The sequence below is a fragment of the Aphelocoma coerulescens genome, chromosome 13 (assembly GCF_041296385.1).
Source record: "Aphelocoma coerulescens isolate FSJ_1873_10779 chromosome 13, UR_Acoe_1.0, whole genome shotgun sequence".
NCBI classification, from domain to species: domain Eukaryota; kingdom Metazoa; phylum Chordata; class Aves; order Passeriformes; family Corvidae; genus Aphelocoma; species Aphelocoma coerulescens.
The window spans coordinates 3,978,462-3,995,478 of NC_091027.1; the positions used below are offsets into that span (position 1 = coordinate 3,978,462).

General features: G+C 46.7%; 2 protein-coding genes across 7 annotated transcripts; both read left to right on the forward strand.

The window, feature by feature from the left end:
- Positions 1-1,160: 1,160 nt before the first annotated feature.
- Positions 1,161-9,357, forward strand: LOC138118246 (ovomucoid-like). Its single transcript, XM_069029128.1, has 9 exons — positions 1,161-1,327; positions 5,028-5,228; positions 5,718-5,740; positions 6,266-6,393; positions 6,649-6,694; positions 7,589-7,716; positions 7,850-7,898; positions 8,504-8,625; positions 9,109-9,357. The coding sequence occupies exons 1-9, from the start codon at positions 1,165-1,167 to the stop codon at positions 9,152-9,154; spliced, it is 906 nt and encodes a 301-aa protein (XP_068885229.1). The 5' UTR covers positions 1,161-1,164; the 3' UTR covers positions 9,155-9,357.
- A 348-nt stretch (positions 9,358-9,705) lies between these two features.
- LOC138118287 (serine protease inhibitor Kazal-type 6-like) lies at positions 9,706-16,663 on the forward strand. Of its 6 annotated transcripts, none has more exons than XM_069029171.1 (6): positions 9,706-10,108; positions 12,272-12,555; positions 14,636-14,667; positions 15,646-15,758; positions 16,318-16,423; positions 16,514-16,663. In XM_069029171.1, exons 2-5 carry the CDS (start codon positions 12,498-12,500, stop codon positions 16,421-16,423), a joined length of 309 nt encoding a protein of 102 aa, XP_068885272.1. In that variant the 5' UTR covers positions 9,706-10,108; positions 12,272-12,497; the 3' UTR covers positions 16,514-16,663. The 6 variants fall into 6 exon arrangements, with proteins under 6 accessions (XP_068885272.1, XP_068885271.1, XP_068885275.1 ...); XM_069029170.1 differs by having other exon boundaries at positions 9,706-9,907; positions 10,009-10,108; positions 16,318-16,663; XM_069029172.1 differs by having other exon boundaries at positions 9,716-9,745; positions 10,009-10,108; positions 16,318-16,663.
- Positions 16,664-17,017: the final 354 nt, after the last annotated feature.

Below are 17,017 nucleotides of genomic sequence, written 5' to 3' on the forward strand. Positions count from 1 at the left end.
CTTGCTGGCACCATGAGCTGCTCATCCCTGTTTCAGTCTCCAGGGTTATCCCCAATTTCTTACACCTACAAGAGAATATGTGAAGAAGGTCACATTCCAAGCTGCCTCTGCTTCGCAAGCAGCGTTGAAAACCAACCTCTAGATCAGAGAAGGACTTTTGCAATCTGCTTTGCTCCCCAAAGAAATGACACATGATGTTTTCTCTGGGCAGGCAGATCCCTGTCTGCCCACGTTGGTTCATTGCTGAGGGACATTGCAGAAAACCAGTGGGCAGCCAGTGCTAACAGAGCTGATGTCCAGGTCATGCTTGCAATCACTGCCACAGCCTGTCTGGGCACCTCACCCATCACTTAGCTGCTGGTTGAAGGTAATTACGTCAACTGTCGCTTGTAGAGGATCCTTTGAGATTCTCCGGCCTCTGGAAATCTCGGCTGATGAAAGGAAGGGCTCAGAGTCATAGTGTTAATTTATAATTCATTAACAGCGAGGCGCTGCCAGTGCCGCGTGCTGTGGAGGCAGCAGTCTCACAGTCAAATAGTTAATGATCTTAAGTGACAATGTGTCACTTCCCAGAGACTGGAGAGAGCAGCTCTCTAAAAGGAGACAATTTATTTCCAAAAGACATGACTCTCTGCAACCATTTAGTGCCAAGTCCCTTCCTGGGGCTGGAACGTCCCTCCTGTGAGAGGGAGGTCTGTGTGCAGGAAGGCTTTTTGGTATCAGATGTGATTTCTGAGGACCAGGATAAATTGAGGCTCTGCAAGTCGGTGCTGGGGGTGTGGGACACATTCAGGCTCCTTCTTCTCCCCCTCTGCTGAGTGTGGGAGTCGGGATAAGTGAATGCCAGATCCAGCAGTTATTTTTTTTTTCCTGGGCATCAGTAGAGAGGATGAGGACGGCCCTCAGGAACCACGATGCCTTGGAGACAGGCAGAGCTCCCAGCTGTGCTGGAGATCCCTGTGATCCTCAGGGAGCCTCTTCCAGGGGCATGTCTGCTAAACAGGAAAATCCTGCAGGCAATTAGGGGGAAACTGTGAGTAGAAATGATAAATCCTCTGTGATGCAGAGTGAGCAGGATTGCTCAGGAGTGACCAAGGGCAGAGCAGGACCCCAGCGGAACCCCTGGTCTCCCACCCCAGCAGCTCATCCTGGATGCTCCTTAGGATGGAGAGGAGGAGAGTTCTCCTTTATGAGCACCTTGTTGGAAATAATTTTTTTTATTGCTTCTCAATAGAATCCTGCCACAACAGCACAAATCCTCTCACCATTACTAATCTAACTCTCCCTCCAGGAAATTCAAGGCAGGAAACGTTGTCTGCATGCCAAGGTATTTTATGGTACAATTCTTTAAGCAGTACCTCGGCACTTTATGTCATTATCTGATGTTTTGGATTTAGGAAATGCCATTCAATTACCCCACAACCTGATTACCACATTGCATACACTTATTTTGTTCTGCTTTATTTTATATCATTCCTTCTATTTTTGTGCATTGTTCTACTTGTTGCTGGCCAAAATATACCTCAGGCCAGTCTAGACCTTTCTGTTAATGCAGTTTCTCTCTCTGGCTTCGTTCAGCATAAACGGTTTGTTACTGCAGTCTTTCTTGATGTGGAGAAAAATAAAATTATATCTGAAAAGTGAATTAATTGCAGGTGTTTTGGGGGGCTGGCTATGTCACAGCTACTGCAGTGAGGCAGAGCTGAGATTCAGTGAGGGATTGGGATCCTCAGCCTTATGCTGTTAGCATGCAGCTCCCAGACAGTCAAATTATTCCAGACACCCTTGCCCGCGATATCATCTATGCTTAAAAGACTGGAGCTATGCAGGCAGCAATCAGATAGCTGAACTACAAGGAGAAATAATAGGAGAGTGGGGCTTAGAGCAGGGGCTTTGCCGGCTGTAAATTGAATTTCTGTTCTCATAGAAGATCCAGCTCTGCCCCCGTGTGCAGAGGTCTGGGAACAGCAGCTTGGCTGGAAGCTCCTGCAGTTGTTCCACATCCCCAGAGGACCGCAGAGAAACGCGGTTTGCGTCGGTTCCTCCTCCAGCACGGAACCCCTTTGTTCTCCATCACCCTGTGACAGCAGCAGACCTGAGCAAGGACAGTGACACCGCTGCTGGCATGACAACACGTCTTGCATGCGCACATCCACCTTCTTATTTAATAATAATATGATAATAAAAGAGCATCGTTGCTCTTTGTAGCCAGATGAAGCCTGTGGCAAGTTTTAAACCAATGCAGGGAGCATCAATGAAGAATTTTTTAGGTTGTGGTAGGCTGTGGACTTACTTGAGATGGGGAGTCTCAAGAGCAGAGGAAAAGCTTCCCAGGAAATTATCACTTCTATGGGAAGAAATACTGCTGGATTAGAAACTGTCTAGAATTTCCAGAGTTATTGGAAATTTACCTTAATACAAGAGGAGCCATCATATGACAACCAACATTTATCCCATTCATGTGGCCACAACCTTCCTGAATGTTTGCCCTCTAAGCACCTGAAATAGAAGGAAGCATTTTATTTAGGAGTTTTATTTAATCTTTTGTATGGATCTCATATCTGTAGAAACATTTAAATAATCCCAAAGTCAATTTACTGAGCCCTCCATCATGACACTCCTGAATCTCAGAATCACGGGATAGTTTGGGTTGGAAGTGATCTGTGGAGATCACCCAGTCCAACCCCCGTGCCAAGGCAGGGACACCGGGAGCAGGTGACACAGGGACATGGCCAGGTGGGTTTGGAATGACTCCAGACAGGGAGACTCCATGACCTCCCTGGGCAGCTGTTCCAGTTCTCTGCAACTCTCAGTGGAAAGAAGTTTCTCCTCACGTTGAGGTGGAACTTGTGTTTTAGTTTATGGCCACTGCTCCTTGTGCTGTCACTGGGCACCACTGAGAAGAGTCTGGCACCATCACACTCATCACAGAGGGGTTTGGGCAGGTGGGTTCACTTTGCCCTTCCCGTTCACAACAGGTGTATGACATTTCCCAAGGCTCACTGTCGTGGGAACTGTTGTTTTTCACTGCTCCTAATGCCTGTTTTCAGTCCATCTGCTTCCCTGTGATTACTCCTGTCCCATTCCCTCTGTTTCCTATTAATGGGGCTCCTTGTGCAATCCCCTGTCACACCTGTCCCAGCAGCTCTCGTGCCCTGCCCTGGATACTGCTCTTTGTCTCCCATCCCTTCTCCCAGACCCTGCAGTGAGGGTCCTTCTCTGTATCTCTTTTTCTCCCTGCTGCCCCATGAAGTGGCAGGGGCTGCTGGGGGAGAAGAGCTGCTTTTGGAGCAGTTCTGGATGGCCACCAAGACCCTCAGGGGCAGCATGTGGGGCAGAGGGGATCTCCCAGTGGATCTACCTAATGACAGGGCAGGTGTTGGCCCAACATGAGAGCGATGCCGCTCCCTGGCAGACACCTGCCAGCCACAACAGCTCCTGGAGGCTTCAGCCTGGCAGGAAACGCAACAGGAGAAGCAGCACGGTTTCTGCTAATGGGGATCTCAGATCTGGAGGTGGGTTTGGAGGAGTTTGGGTCGCAGGGCTGAAGAGGAGACAGACTCTGCTCCTGGAGCCCCCCCAGCCACACAGCTGGCCAGCACCACCTCCACCAGTGGCTGGTGCGAGTTCTGAGGAAACTTTGTTTTCAGACTTTGGCATTCCTGCCCCTGGAGATTAATCAATATTAATGTTTCCATGACTACAGCTTCCTTTCCAAATATGCTCACAATCAGTTCAAGGAATCTGAAAGTCAACTCACTCAGGATGCTAAGAATGTGACAGAAACAACTTTCAAAGGAACCCTTCAACTTGTGATATTTGTGAAAGAGATCCAAATAGCATTATTCATTTATTTTTCAGGAAAATGATTTCATTGATACAAACAGGCCAAATCCCACAAGCTCCATTCTGTGACTACAGTTCCCTTACACTTTCAGCTACATTTTTGTGATTTATCTGCTCGTGCCAAGTGTTGAACATCTCCCAGGATAATAAGAAAACCAATTCTGATTTTCTATTTAAAACTCAGGCTGCCTTTAAGCCCCATGTATGAATCAAGCTTCTTCTGAAGCACAAACAAGTTCCATCCGTCACTTCCTTCCGTGACTACCTTAAATAAAAAATTTATTATTTTATGCAATATCCCTTATTTGTTTTTCCGTACACCTGCGATAGAGTTGAGCCACTTAGCAGAGCCTAGCACATTATTTATCACTTATCTTCCCTAAAACACGACTTTCAGCTGACACTCTAAATTTAATGCCATATAATTGAGGGAGAAGGGGGAAGCCTAACAGCTCCCCTTCTGTTTGCAGTTACTGGAATTTTTTCTGGAATGCCTTTGGTATTAACAAGCCCATTTCACCTGCACAGAATACCAGTTGCTTGCCACTTATAGGAAACATTATCCCAGTACAGATTTAAGGCTACTTATTCTCCTAAGTTCTTAATCAGACTCCTGCTCATTGCCAACAGATGAATAACTCTTGCTCCTACACAGAAATGTCTTATAAACTTCTGGGTTTTTTTGTAATGCTTTTCTCCTGAGATGACTTTCTGTTGGTGAGAAATCCAGTGTACCAGGAAATTAAAAGGAAGAGTGTGGAGAGATTCACTGAGGCTTCAGCATCTTTAAAGTACACTGATGCCTGCCAGACCCCATATCTGATGTCAGTAAAAGCTTAGATTGTCCCATGCTGCTGTCCCCCAACTCTGCTGTACCATGAAATTCTCCTGGAGCCCAGTTTCTGTCTAGCCCAGTTCCTCTCTAGATATGGTGAGCACAAGTCAAACACTTCCAACAAACGGGCTCTTTTTTCCCTTCCCCAACTTCCATATGCCATTTCACAACATCCACTATTGAGACAGTGCTCCTGTTTGGAAAGTACAAATCACTCATTGTACAGCAAGGCGCCTTTGTTAACAAGCTGGGTGTAGCTCACATTTTTGTTTAATTCTTCTGGGCATCTCTCTAACAAACAAGTACTCTTTGGAGCTCAACTCAGTAATCGATACAATTTTATTAGTTTACAGAGCAAATAATTACCTCCTGGTGATGACTTCACAAGGTCGAGGAGATGCATATATATACTGGGGAGGGAGAAGGCTGAGAACCATCCACCCTCCGGCAACCGACCCACACGGAGCAGCCGCTACCACCACCGCCGACATGAAGATGGCCAACTGTGCTGCCCTTCTGGGGCTGGTCCTTCTCGGCTGCCTTTCTGGTAAGGCATTTTTGGGCATTTTTGTTACATTCTATGCTGGTCTAGACCTCCTGGTCCTTTGCCTGCCTCTGGGCATCCTGAAGGAGAGTGCAGCCTGCTGGGGATGTGATGGTTTAGGAATACGCGGGCTCTCTTTTCAGTGAGCTTCACCCGTGTGCAGATAAACACATGGGATCTGTGCTTTAAGTTTTTGAGCCTTAGTGGGGATTATAGTGCTAAAAAAGGATAAAATTTTGGGTCCTATTCCTTGCTTAGTGAGTCAAAATTTCTGGTTTCACAAATAAGTGGTTTTTTTTAATCTTGGTTTATCACTTCACATTTACTTGGAGTACATGAAACATTTGGGAGGATAATCGCTTCTCAGTAATGAGAAGGTGTATTTGGTCACTCTGTAGGGAAATTTATGATTCCAAAGGAATTTCAGTGAAGGACATCACACAATTTTATATTTTTATAATTATAATTGTATAATTTCTGTTTTTATTGTAGATCTTGCTGTTGCTCAAAGACGGGTGAGTAGTAGATCTTCTTTGTCATTTAGTCTTGATTTCTAAGTCTAGATGAATAATTCATACTCATGTTCCAAGGAAGGCTTGAGGGGGGAAAAAAAAAGGTTGAATAACAAAGAAGTGCCCCTAAGTGCACCTCTTTTCCCCAACATAAGAAAATACCTTTGTCAGAGAGAGATAATTTAGCATGGTGATGATTAAAAAGACAGGATTAATAATGTAGAGTGCGAGTCAGCACGGCACAGAGTGCCAGCAGAAAATCTATATGACTTTTGAATATCTGCCTAAATATCTTCCCTGTCATGATTCCCCAAGGAATGATCATTTTTGCCTGTAATTCTTGCCAAAAGTACTTTAAGCCTTAACAGCAGAGAGGTGCTTTCGTATGCTGTAAGAAACACATGTTTTTTCTCCACCATGGAAGAGCCATAGAGATTCCTCAGAGCAGCCTCCCAGTGCAGCAAAAACATGATTAGGGCAAGAACACCCTTCTCTCTGTTTGGAGACATTCCGAGTCCTCTTTCCCAGGCCTCCTGTGGCACATACCTGCTGTCTGGAAAAACCACGAGCATCGCCTGTCCCCGCAACTACGACCCGGTCTGTGGCACCAATGGCCGCACCTACCCCAACGAGTGCTCCCTCTGCAAGGACTTCCTGTGAGTAGAAGGTCCCCTGATCACCACAGTGCCAGTTCAAGCAGCAGGCAGAAGCCCTTGGGGTTGTGACTAATCATGGGGCGGACTAGATTTTTCTTAAGTTTCTGTCTTCCCTAATGCGCGGGATTTTCCGTGTCAAAGCTCCAGAATCTGATTAATTACTGGGGTTTTACGGGTGGAGAGACTTAATGATTGAGATGACTACCTGGTATGAAAAGATTAATCCTTGCTTTCCTTCTCCCTCTCTCCCTCTAGCCGCAACCGTGCTCTTGACAAGAAACACGATGGAAGATGCGTTAGGGTACGGTCAGAGATCGGTTCCTTCTGCTGGTCTGAGCAGTGGTGGGGGATAGCCAGACACAAACCTTGCCTAGGATTCGCTCTGTACTGAACCCACATAATTGCTAACTCTCAGAAGTGGAGTGAAAATGAAGAACTTCAGATTTGCAGGAATTTAATTTGCATTTTGTTTGAACTGCTAAAATCAGCGAGTTTTAAAATGCAAAATATCTTCTGTATAACACCAGGCTTTAGAATGGAAACTTTTGATTTCAAGAGTGTTTCGTTCAGTGTTATGAAAACACTTCTCTTTAGATTTAGACTTAGAGGCTTGTTGTAGCTAAGAAATTCCCAGAAGAAGTTTGGATTTCAACAAAATATAATTTTGTAACAGAAAACAGTGATTCTATCAGAATGCTCATCATAAAGTTAAGTTAAAGTTAGTATCAATATATGGAGCTACCATGAAGTGGCAAATAATGTCTATTTTTAGTTTAGAGTAAAGAAACACTCAGGCTGTGTGATTTTACATAATACAACGACTTCCATTTCAATACACTCAGAGTAATTGCAGGAGCAGCGAGCCGAGTGTGAACTCCATTTTTGAAAGGAGCTGGCACCTCACAGCAGAAGTTGCTGCTGCATAAGGTGTTTTAGGCAAAGATCCTTCATGGTGGCGTTCAGGGGGAAAATCCCCAAGATGACAGTGATGAAGCCCACCTCAGGAGAGATGTTGATGCTGTACCCACAGGCAGGATTTATCTGTTCTCCCCCAAACCCACCACGCTGTGGCTGGAAGCCCCTTTCATCTTGCAGCTCTGGGAAGAGGGGGAGATGTCTCTAGCACCACACTCCATTACATAGGGCTGATGCAAAGGGGAGCAGAGATTCAAAGGCTGCTCTGTGGCTGTTTCAGGTCGACTGTACCGGTTTCGTGAAGCCTGGCCGTGGTTACAATATCCCCTGCACCACGGAGTACTCCCCCATCTGCGGCACCAACGGCATCACCTACAGGAACAAGTGCCGCTTCTGTAATGCTGTGGCGTAAGTGAAGGGCCTGGGTCAGGGGAGGCTTTCTGGATCAGTATTGCTCTTTTTGGTATTTGGAGCATAACGGGGCAGTTTGGCTCACGAAACAGCTGCACTCTGCTCATTCATTCTCATTTTCCCCCCAAAGGAGCGGCCTGGAAGTGGACCTGCAGAACTACGGACAGTGCTACACGCAGGTAAAGCCAGAGATCTGCACTCTTAACTGCTGTTACATTTTGCAACACAAATTCATGACTAAATAATAGAAATGCCTGTGCTGTCCTGGTGCATTTGGCCTGGAAATAGGACTTGAGGAAAATAGTTATGCCAGGGTCAACGGGTATGGAACCAAATCCATGGCTCATGTATCTGGTCCCCTCTCTGACCTGGGAACAGCAGGCAGAGGGTGCTGAGACCTTCATTTGCTGTGAAGCTGAATGAGCAATGGATGCAGCATCATTGATGCAGGAGCACTATTAGCAGCAGTGATTCCCTGGGTGGGAGAACTTAGTGCACTGGGGCTTGTGACCACCCCCTTTCTGTCCACTTGCCTTTGCTTGCATGGCAATTTCACTACTTATAATAAAATGTATCAGATTTTTTTTGCCTCTGCCATCTCCCTACTTCAGGCTGTTCCAGGCAAGCACATTCTCTGAGTCTGCAGAATTGCTGGAACAACAGCGCCCTGCTCCTGAAAAGTGTTTTTGTGCTTTGCTGTATCACAAATATTAACCAAACATAAAGCACTTACATAGGAAACTACAGGGAAGAAAAGCTTTAAACCCTGTTTTTGCTCCGTTAGCAAACGATTGACTGCAACCAGCAGAAGGGCAGCAACCTCATCTGCACCTCCGAGTACAACCCCATCTGCGGCTCCGACGGCAGAACTTACGGAAACAAGTGCCAGTTCTGCAACGCTGTCTCGTAAGTACAGAGCTCACTGTGTGGCCATGAGACCAGAGGAGCTGGAGCTCACATGCAGCTGTGGCAGCTGGTGTGGAAGCCCCAGAGCTCCTGTTAGCTCCCATCCCTACCCCATGCTCCTCTCCCAAAGCTCACTCCTCTGCCACCCCCCAGGCGCTGCAGATCTTAAGCCTGAGTGAGTCTTCTCCTCCTCCCCTTGCAATTAAAAGCAGATCCCCGCTTGCAGGCTCATAGCATTGCTGACTGCCTCCCTGTCAGGGTGATTGAAAGTGTGACCGTAGGAGGTGTCCAAAATTATGGGGTTTGTCCCAAATCTCTTCAATGTATGAAAGCGTGTAACTCGGGGAATCTGAAAAGAGGTGGAACATTAAGTGGAGTACTTTATGGCTTGGAGAGCACAAGGGCATTTGGCTTATTTGGGTGAAGTTAGGCTATAAAAATGAGATCCATGTCTCTAATTTTGGTCTCCCTCTCTCTCTTCAGACGCAGCGCTGGAGCTCTTTTCTTCAGGAGCCTGGGTGAATGCTAAGGGCTGGAGCTGGACCCTTCAACATGACATTTCCCTCACAAATTCTTCAATCAAACATGCTCTTCCTTGCTCCCTCAACTGTTATGCATCAGTCTCTGCTTTGATTGATCAATAAATTAAATGCAGCCACAATCTTTGTCATGGAATGGTTTTTCATTTTGGTTTTGTTTTCCGGGCAGGGGTAATGGTTTTCAGGCTTTTGGGTACTTATCTGTCAGGCAGGAGAAGTGGTGAAATAAACCACAATGAAGAGAAAAACACCAGCCCAAGCCCTCACGAGAGAATGTCATTCTGTAGCAAACCATCAGAAAATGCTATAAAATAGTGCAACTTTCCAAATTTTGAAGTCTTGCAGAGTGTAAATGGATTTGTCTTTGTCACAGCACTGGAACTTGGAGGAACTGAACCTTTTAGGGGCCTTGGTCTTGGGGGATGGTCCTGGGGAAGTGTGAAAGGTGGCTCTGATAATCTCTACCTGGTCACACCTGGGCAAGGGGAAGGTCTGGTGGTGCGTTATAAAAAGGAGGCTTATGGCAAAGGGAGGAGGTATCTCATAGGGAAGAAAATTAGGAACTGCTGCTTCCTTGAAGGGTGTGTCCATCGAGACTGTGCCCATCAGCAGAAAATTGCAGCAAGCTCTGCAAGGCTGTAATGAGCCTAATGAGAACCTGAGGAGAAATTAGACTGGGCTCAGGCTTTCAGCTTCTTGGAGAAGAGATCTGAAAAGCTGTACTGGGGGTATTTGAGGCAGAAGTAAGGCAGAAGACCCTTCAGGAAAAGGCCTTGGGTTTTCTAACTCCAGGAAAGAAGGGCCAGAAGATATTCTGGCAGCTCAAACATGCTTCCTATCTTAGGAAAAAAGGTGTGAAGATAACATCTTTGTGGGAGCCTGAAGCGTGCACTGCAGGAGCAATGACATATATGACTGCTCATGATGATGTGCCATCTTTTTGGGTGAGTCAAGGAGTTAATATGCAAACAGCACAAGCAAAAAAAGTCCTAAGTGCCATGGCTCACACACTCCCTTCCTCATCCTTTCTCCACCTCCCATTCTCTTGTTATGTAAAAGAACACCTGCTGCTAAGGCTGATATTTAGGACAAAATCTGTGACTTTCAAGACATTTCTTTTGGTCTTGTTTCCTGAAGTAGATAATTTCTTGACCAAGGATTTTGTAGGTGCTTTCCACCAGAAGATAAGAGGCTTGTCTTTCCCCAGCACAGAGAGAGGTGCTTTGTCATAGGAAGAGGGATGAAAATCCTTATTTTCAAGGTTTTTTTTTTGGTGCTAGTACAGGTAATATAAATCACATCATACCTTTGTGCCTGCTCCTAAGAAAAGACAAATTGGAGTGTCATGAGAGTCCTCACTAGTTACCTGCTTGTGTGACTGAAAAAATAGTTATGGAACAGTAAAAGTAGCCAGTGAATGTGTTTGGCTATAATTTCTTGTTGGACAAGAGTTTTATAGAGTGGCCACAAACTAGTGGAGTTCTGGCCATAGCAGAAAATTGTCTTTGATGGCAAGGTCTTCTGGTGAGCCTCCTCTGCAGTGGTAGTTCATGCCTGAGGAGCTCAGAAGGCTTTGGAAAAGCCCAAAGAAGAGCTGCTCACCTGCAGCAAAATGGGGGGCAAATGGTGAATATGTGGCTGTGTCCCAGCTGCCTCATAAGTCTCTAGCAAGGACTCTTAGAAGATGGAAAGGCTTGAAGCATTTAAGTCTAAAGATGCCCCAGCACAGGTTAAGACTCTGCCCAGCCTGGGCAGGCTGCACAACAAGGTCCAGGTGCCCTTCTTCTATCGGGGGGATGGAATTCTCCCACCTTTGCCACCAAGTCGACTGTTCAGGCGTCATAAAGAAGTGCAAATGGACAATAACAATGATCACCTGGTTGGTAATTTAGCCTTGCCCTCTGCTCAGCCCATAAGGGGTTGCTCCCTGCCGGGTGTTTGCTGAGGCTGGAGCCAGCCAGTTGAGCTGCAGGAACCAAAACATCGGGGCAGATAAGGGACTGAGGCATCGAGGCTGTGGTCGTGAGCGGTGACGTCTGCAACCAGAAAAGGCAAACAGGGAGTGCTGCGAGTGGCAGAACTGAGCGTGGCTGGGAACAGCGCTGTGGCTGACGGGTTTGATAACTAAATTACATGAGAGGCTGCGTCGTGAGATCACCCTTAATAGACAGCCCAGGATTCGCCTGTCAGTCACGGTTTCTCTGCCACTGTGTGGATTTTAAGATGTCTGGCAAGCTGCAAACTGAAATGCTTCCCCAGATGTAGAGCACCCGTAGCATTGCTCTTCTGCAGGAGCTCTCTCCCTTGTTGGCTGGGGATGCTGGTAGAATCTTTTCTCAGTTGCTAGAAAAATGTATAAAAATGTGATCGTTATTTTAATTTTTTTTTTTTTCACTCCTGTGTAAAATTTGGCTGGAACTAGTTGTGTATTCCAAATTCACTGGGAGAACTAAAACCGAGATATATCTACACACATTCCTCTCCTAAGCCTTGTCTCCTTCGGAAAACATACTAAAATTCAAGCTTATTCTTGTCTGGAGAGGTGTTTGGCGAATGGTGCAGCTGAACACAAATCCTTGCACAGCCTCAGCTGGAAATAGAGCTTGGATCTGCCAATTTCCCATCAAATTCCCTTCACTGCCACTTGCGGCGGGAGCAGAGCCCTAACATATGTTTGTGAATGTGGAGAACTGGGAAAACATTGACAGCTAGAGTTTAAATAGTTCAGGGAGGAGACTCAGCAGTCCTATCTGGGACTGTGCACACAGCGGGGAGAGCATGTCACAGCCCAGCGCTTCTCCACCCCAACTCCACAAATTTAGAACCATCCTCAAAAATAGCCAGGGAACAACGTATAATTGGTTTCACAGACAACACATTCTCATGCTGGGATTTATTTCGTAACGTCTAGTGAGTGTCATCACGCTGCACTCAGAGCCTCGGTGCTGGCATTCAGAGAGGACCCAGAGAATGAAAATTACCAGCTTCCCTGATGAATCACTGCTTTGAAAATTCAGCCTTGTGAGAATCCTGTGACTATTTAAAAAAAAAAAAAAATTAATTATATTACAAGCATGTCTATCACTCATATAATTATCCCTTTCTAGGTTTGATGTGGACAGGGCAGCATTCCTTAAAGCACCATAAACCGGCCAAGACCAATAATGGCTTTAGAAATCAAGTGGAGAAGTTCTCACAATTAAGGTGGGGAATGAGGACAGCTACGGCCAGGCACATAAATACACAGAAGGGCAGCTCTGTGTGCACTCTGTGGGCTCTGGGACTGAGACAACACCTCCTGCTCCGACCTTGGACTAAAGAGCTCCTTGCAGCATGAGGGCTACGGGTGCCTTAGTGCTTCTCAGCCTGCTGCTGCTCTCTTTCTTCTTGGGTAAGTGATCTTTTCCCTAGCCTAGAAAAGAAAAACAAACACCAAAACCTCTCCTGACAACAGATTTTGGAGAGTCTTGATCACCGGCTGACAGGCTTGAAGATAAAGCTGAGCAGGTAGAAAATATCTGCAGGACTTGCTCACTCATGTGACATATTTCCGCTCCTCGTGTGCCTCTGCAGTGGATAAAGCAGTGGAGGTGTCACTGGGAGACAGAGTGAGCAAATTTTGAGCATTTCTTCAGCAAATATACAAAAGCAGAGTGTAATTACGAATTTTTGGTACAAATGTTCACTGGAGAGTTGTGCTGAACCAGTTAGAGAAGAAACTCGCTCACCTCCGGGTCATCTGCTCTTGTTTTGATCCTAAGCATCTTGGTATTTGGTGTTTTCCTTGGAGATGTGGAGACATAATTAGATGAAAGTTTCAGCTTTCGTTGATGTTGCAGAGAAAAGCTTGAAAATTAAATTCAAATGTCCTCAAGGAGTCAGAACAAAGAGGGCAAATTAAAAGGATCCAGCAACTATTTATCTGGAGATTTACACATCTCTGTGATGAAGTGGGGAAGCTGAGTGATGATTTTTGAACCTATAAACCATGTCAGTGTTATCACTTGCTTGAGTCCAGCTGACCCAGCTCTGCAAGGTCTGTGGCGACAATTATTGAAGAATATGTGGAACAAGAATTATTTATACTTGTTTTTCTGTGAATAATTTGAATAAAGAAGTCACTTGAGAAAATGGCAAGCTGTGCACGGAGAAGAGGTGAATTGCTTTGTACACATTATTCATTATGAAATATTCATCTGTCTCTAATTGAGTCTTAATTGGGACTGGGTTCCATCAGAAGGCTGATGCTTCCTTCCAAGGCCGGGCAGAATAGCAGCAAACTCTGTGATCTCCTTCAAAATAAACAGTTGTCAAGAGGCGTCATCACAAATTCTCTGTAGCTGCATGTAATATTTATAAAAAATATTTAATGAGCTGTTTTGTAAATAATATGCAGATAGCCATACCAGTACCTTCATCATCAAGGCAGCCTAGCCAAACCTGAGGACAGGGTAAATGTGCCAGCACCAGGAAAACACACCAAAGGACAACAGAAATAGCAAAAGAAGTAGGAAGGGTTGATGGATGAGGATTGAGCTGACTGAGGGTTGGGTGGGATTTCCACTGGGGAGGGATGAGGGTAGGACAAGGTCCTTCCACCCCCTGCCCAGAGCCACCTGAGCAGAACCACGGCTGGCAGTGACCCTGCTGACCAGCAGGTGCAGCCTCACGAGTGCTGCGTGTTTGTCCCACGCTGCTGTGACCCAGATTCTGCAAATCTGCATTCAACCCACCCTGGAGTGCCAGGCTCCCCCTTAGAGACGTGGCAGGGTCGCCCCATTTCACAGCTCTGACTCAACCTACACGCCTGCCTGCTGGCTTTGCCGGGAAGAAACACAAAGAGCACGGACTGGTTAGCTCCAAGCCCAGAGCCTGTGGCTACAGAGGGGATTTTTGTGCTGGTTCTGACTGGCGCTGTCTGTTCTGCTCTCTATCACCCCATGACGTCTCTTTGTATCTCACCCGGGCTGAGCCTGTCCTGGGTGGGTCTCTGGGCTGTGCTGAGCATGGCTGTGAACCCAAGCATGGGATTTCCTTCTCTGTGTTCCACTCCTGTCAGCAGCACCAGCCACTTCCATTGTTCAGAGGTGCAGGAGCCTAAAAGCCTTAAAAGCCAATATAGGTTTAAAATCTCTGGGAGCACGGTTCCACATCTGATATGGCAGCTTTCTTCCCCGGGAGTGGCTGCCTTCCAGGAGATTGGGTTATGTGTCTGAGGTGTAGTTAGCAGCTGAATGAATGATTACATGGTATTTTAGTAGCATTTTTCAAAATAGGAAAATACTGAAAAGCAATTCAGATAAAGTATTTCCTGCCCCCTCTTCCCCTGCGAGGGGTGACGGAGTAGGAAAAATTTGGAGTGTGTTTCAGTGTGGTTTGCATAAAGGGTTTGTGAATTTAGCTCGGACTTTATCAGAAAGTAATGCTGACGTGTAAAATCTGTCTGGTTTTTATTTCGTTTTTTGTTTTAGTTCCAGATGTAGCAGGTCAAGAGATCGAAGAGGTTAGTGCTGCTGTTTCTGCTTGCTGAATCTGCATTTAATAGAATCACGGAACCATTACTGTTGGAAAAGACCTCCAAGATCATCAAGTCCAACCTTTGACTGATCACCACCTTGTCAACTAAACCATAGCACTGAGTGCCACATCCAGTCATGGCACTTCACTTTGGAGGAATGTTTTTATAACCAAAATCTTGGTGCTGGGTAAAGAGTTTTTAATGTCTGCTGGGAGCAGACAAGGATGGGTCCTTCCAAGGATTCCCAGTGCTGGGGAGTTCACTGCTACCTGGGGGTTGTTATGTGTGGCCATGTTAACAGGTAGAGCAGGGAAACAGATTTTTGGTTAAGCAAATGCTTCCCGTGGTTAGGTCTGGGGTGCTTGCACAGGGGGTGTTTATGTACTGCACCACTTTTGACTTGGCTTCACTTGTCCAATCTTCTCATAAAGCAAATGGGTTATTGAGTGTTCTATTCCCCCAAATTTAGTTCATCACTGGGACTTGTAGAGCGACAAAATACCTGTACACTTCCTGGGCATCATTTTTCATTCTCCAGGGAATTCCCCTATGGTTTTCCCCTCCTTCCTCTGGGAAAGCTGGAGCTCAGCAAGCACCACGCTGAGTGCAGGGTTTCGCAACACGCTTGAAGTCATGCAGCAGGGAGGTAGCTCAGCTCCAAGTGCCTGACAGAGCATCAGTGCTGACTCTTCTCGTGCATGCCCAGGCTAATCCACTCCTGTTGTTGGGAGATCAGGACTTCTCCCAGGTGACTACAATTTCCCTCCTCAAACACGGGGCCAAAATTCCCCTGAAACGCTGCTTCTGCTCATTTTTGAGAGGGCTTTTTCTGTCAGAAAATAGGCAGTGTCAGCACCTGTTGGAAGAAGCATTACATTAATGACCTTGTGTCCAATCTGGAAAGCGAAACAAAGAATATGGGGATCCTGAAAAGTTGTTTTTTTTTTATTATTCCTCGTGCAGATTTGTAGAGAGTTCGTAAACAGAAGCGTGTACTGCACGAGGGAGTCCAACCCTCACTGCGGCACGGATGGCGTCACGTACGGGAACAAGTGTGCTTTCTGCAAGGCAGTGCTGTAAGTGACACAGGGGATTGAAATAGCGAGGTTTGCCTTCATTTTCATGGATCTAATGATGTTCTTCATGGAGGGGAGGCCCTGTATCCAGGGCTGTTTGGGCCAGCCTCTGAACTGTGCCAAGTGGAATGTTCCCTCCTTGGGGCAGAGCTGTGTGACTAGGAGTTAATTTTAATTTGTTTCTGGGCGTTGCAGGCTGCTGGTTGCCATGCTGAGAGGCAGCACAGGGCCTGGGAGGCAAGTGCATCCTGTCTGTACCTTCCTCACACACTAAATTGATGCACAATTCCCACTGTATGCCACAGGCTGCAGCTCTCACTGCCCACACTCCTGGGTACTGAGAAGTGCCTGGAGGAATGTGGGAGCTGAGCCATGCCAAGTTATTCCTGAAAAGTCTGAATGAGCTTTGTGGAACAAGACACAAGATCTCAGAGGAAGAACAGGATGTCTCTCCTTTCGCTGAGCTCTGTCACCTTTTAAAGGAGATGCAATAGGAGCCATCCCTGATGGGTGGAATGAGCTTGCAAAACGTTTTTGCCTTAGCAATCCTTACATTTAGTGTGCAGCCAAGGCTGCCTTATCCTAGGGAGAATCAGAGAAGAATGAGGAGAAGAGAAAATGGCTGGAGGTTCCATGTGAGGTACCAGGGACGTACACCGGCATGAGTAAGGCCTGTTGGGATGGATGGGCTCTGTCCCACACTGCTGTGTCTGTCATTTGCTGCTTGGTCTAAGTCTGTCTCCCTCCTCTTACAGGAGAAGTGGAGGGAAAATAAGATTGAAGCACCTGGGGAAATGCTGAGTCCTCCCTGTGACCGAGCAGCAGGAGCTGAGCCGCCGTCGGCAGCGGCCACGGACACGGGAACAGCCCGTCCTCCCTCTGCTGTCTCTGCTCAATAAAATAAAACTCAGCACGATTCCTTGGCTGGATTCTTTTTTCTGTAATACCCAGAAAAACGCTTTGATCCAGCCGTGCTGGAGTCTGATGCATGGCTTTGCTCTCCTGTGCTGTTGCATCACCCTCCTCCTGGGAAGAAAGGTGATTCCCACGGCTCCTGTGGGCTGTGTCCTCCCGTCCCTACCAGTCACAGCTCCTCTGCCCCATCCTGCCTGGCAAACTGGCACATGCTGGGCAGCCAAAAACTGCTCCTGCTCGTGGGCTCCTGCCCAACTCTGCCCATCCCAGGGGGTGGGTGACAGCGGGAGCCTCGGTTCCCTTCCCAGCCTCCATAGCCGTGTTCCTTCTCTCTCAGGGGTTAT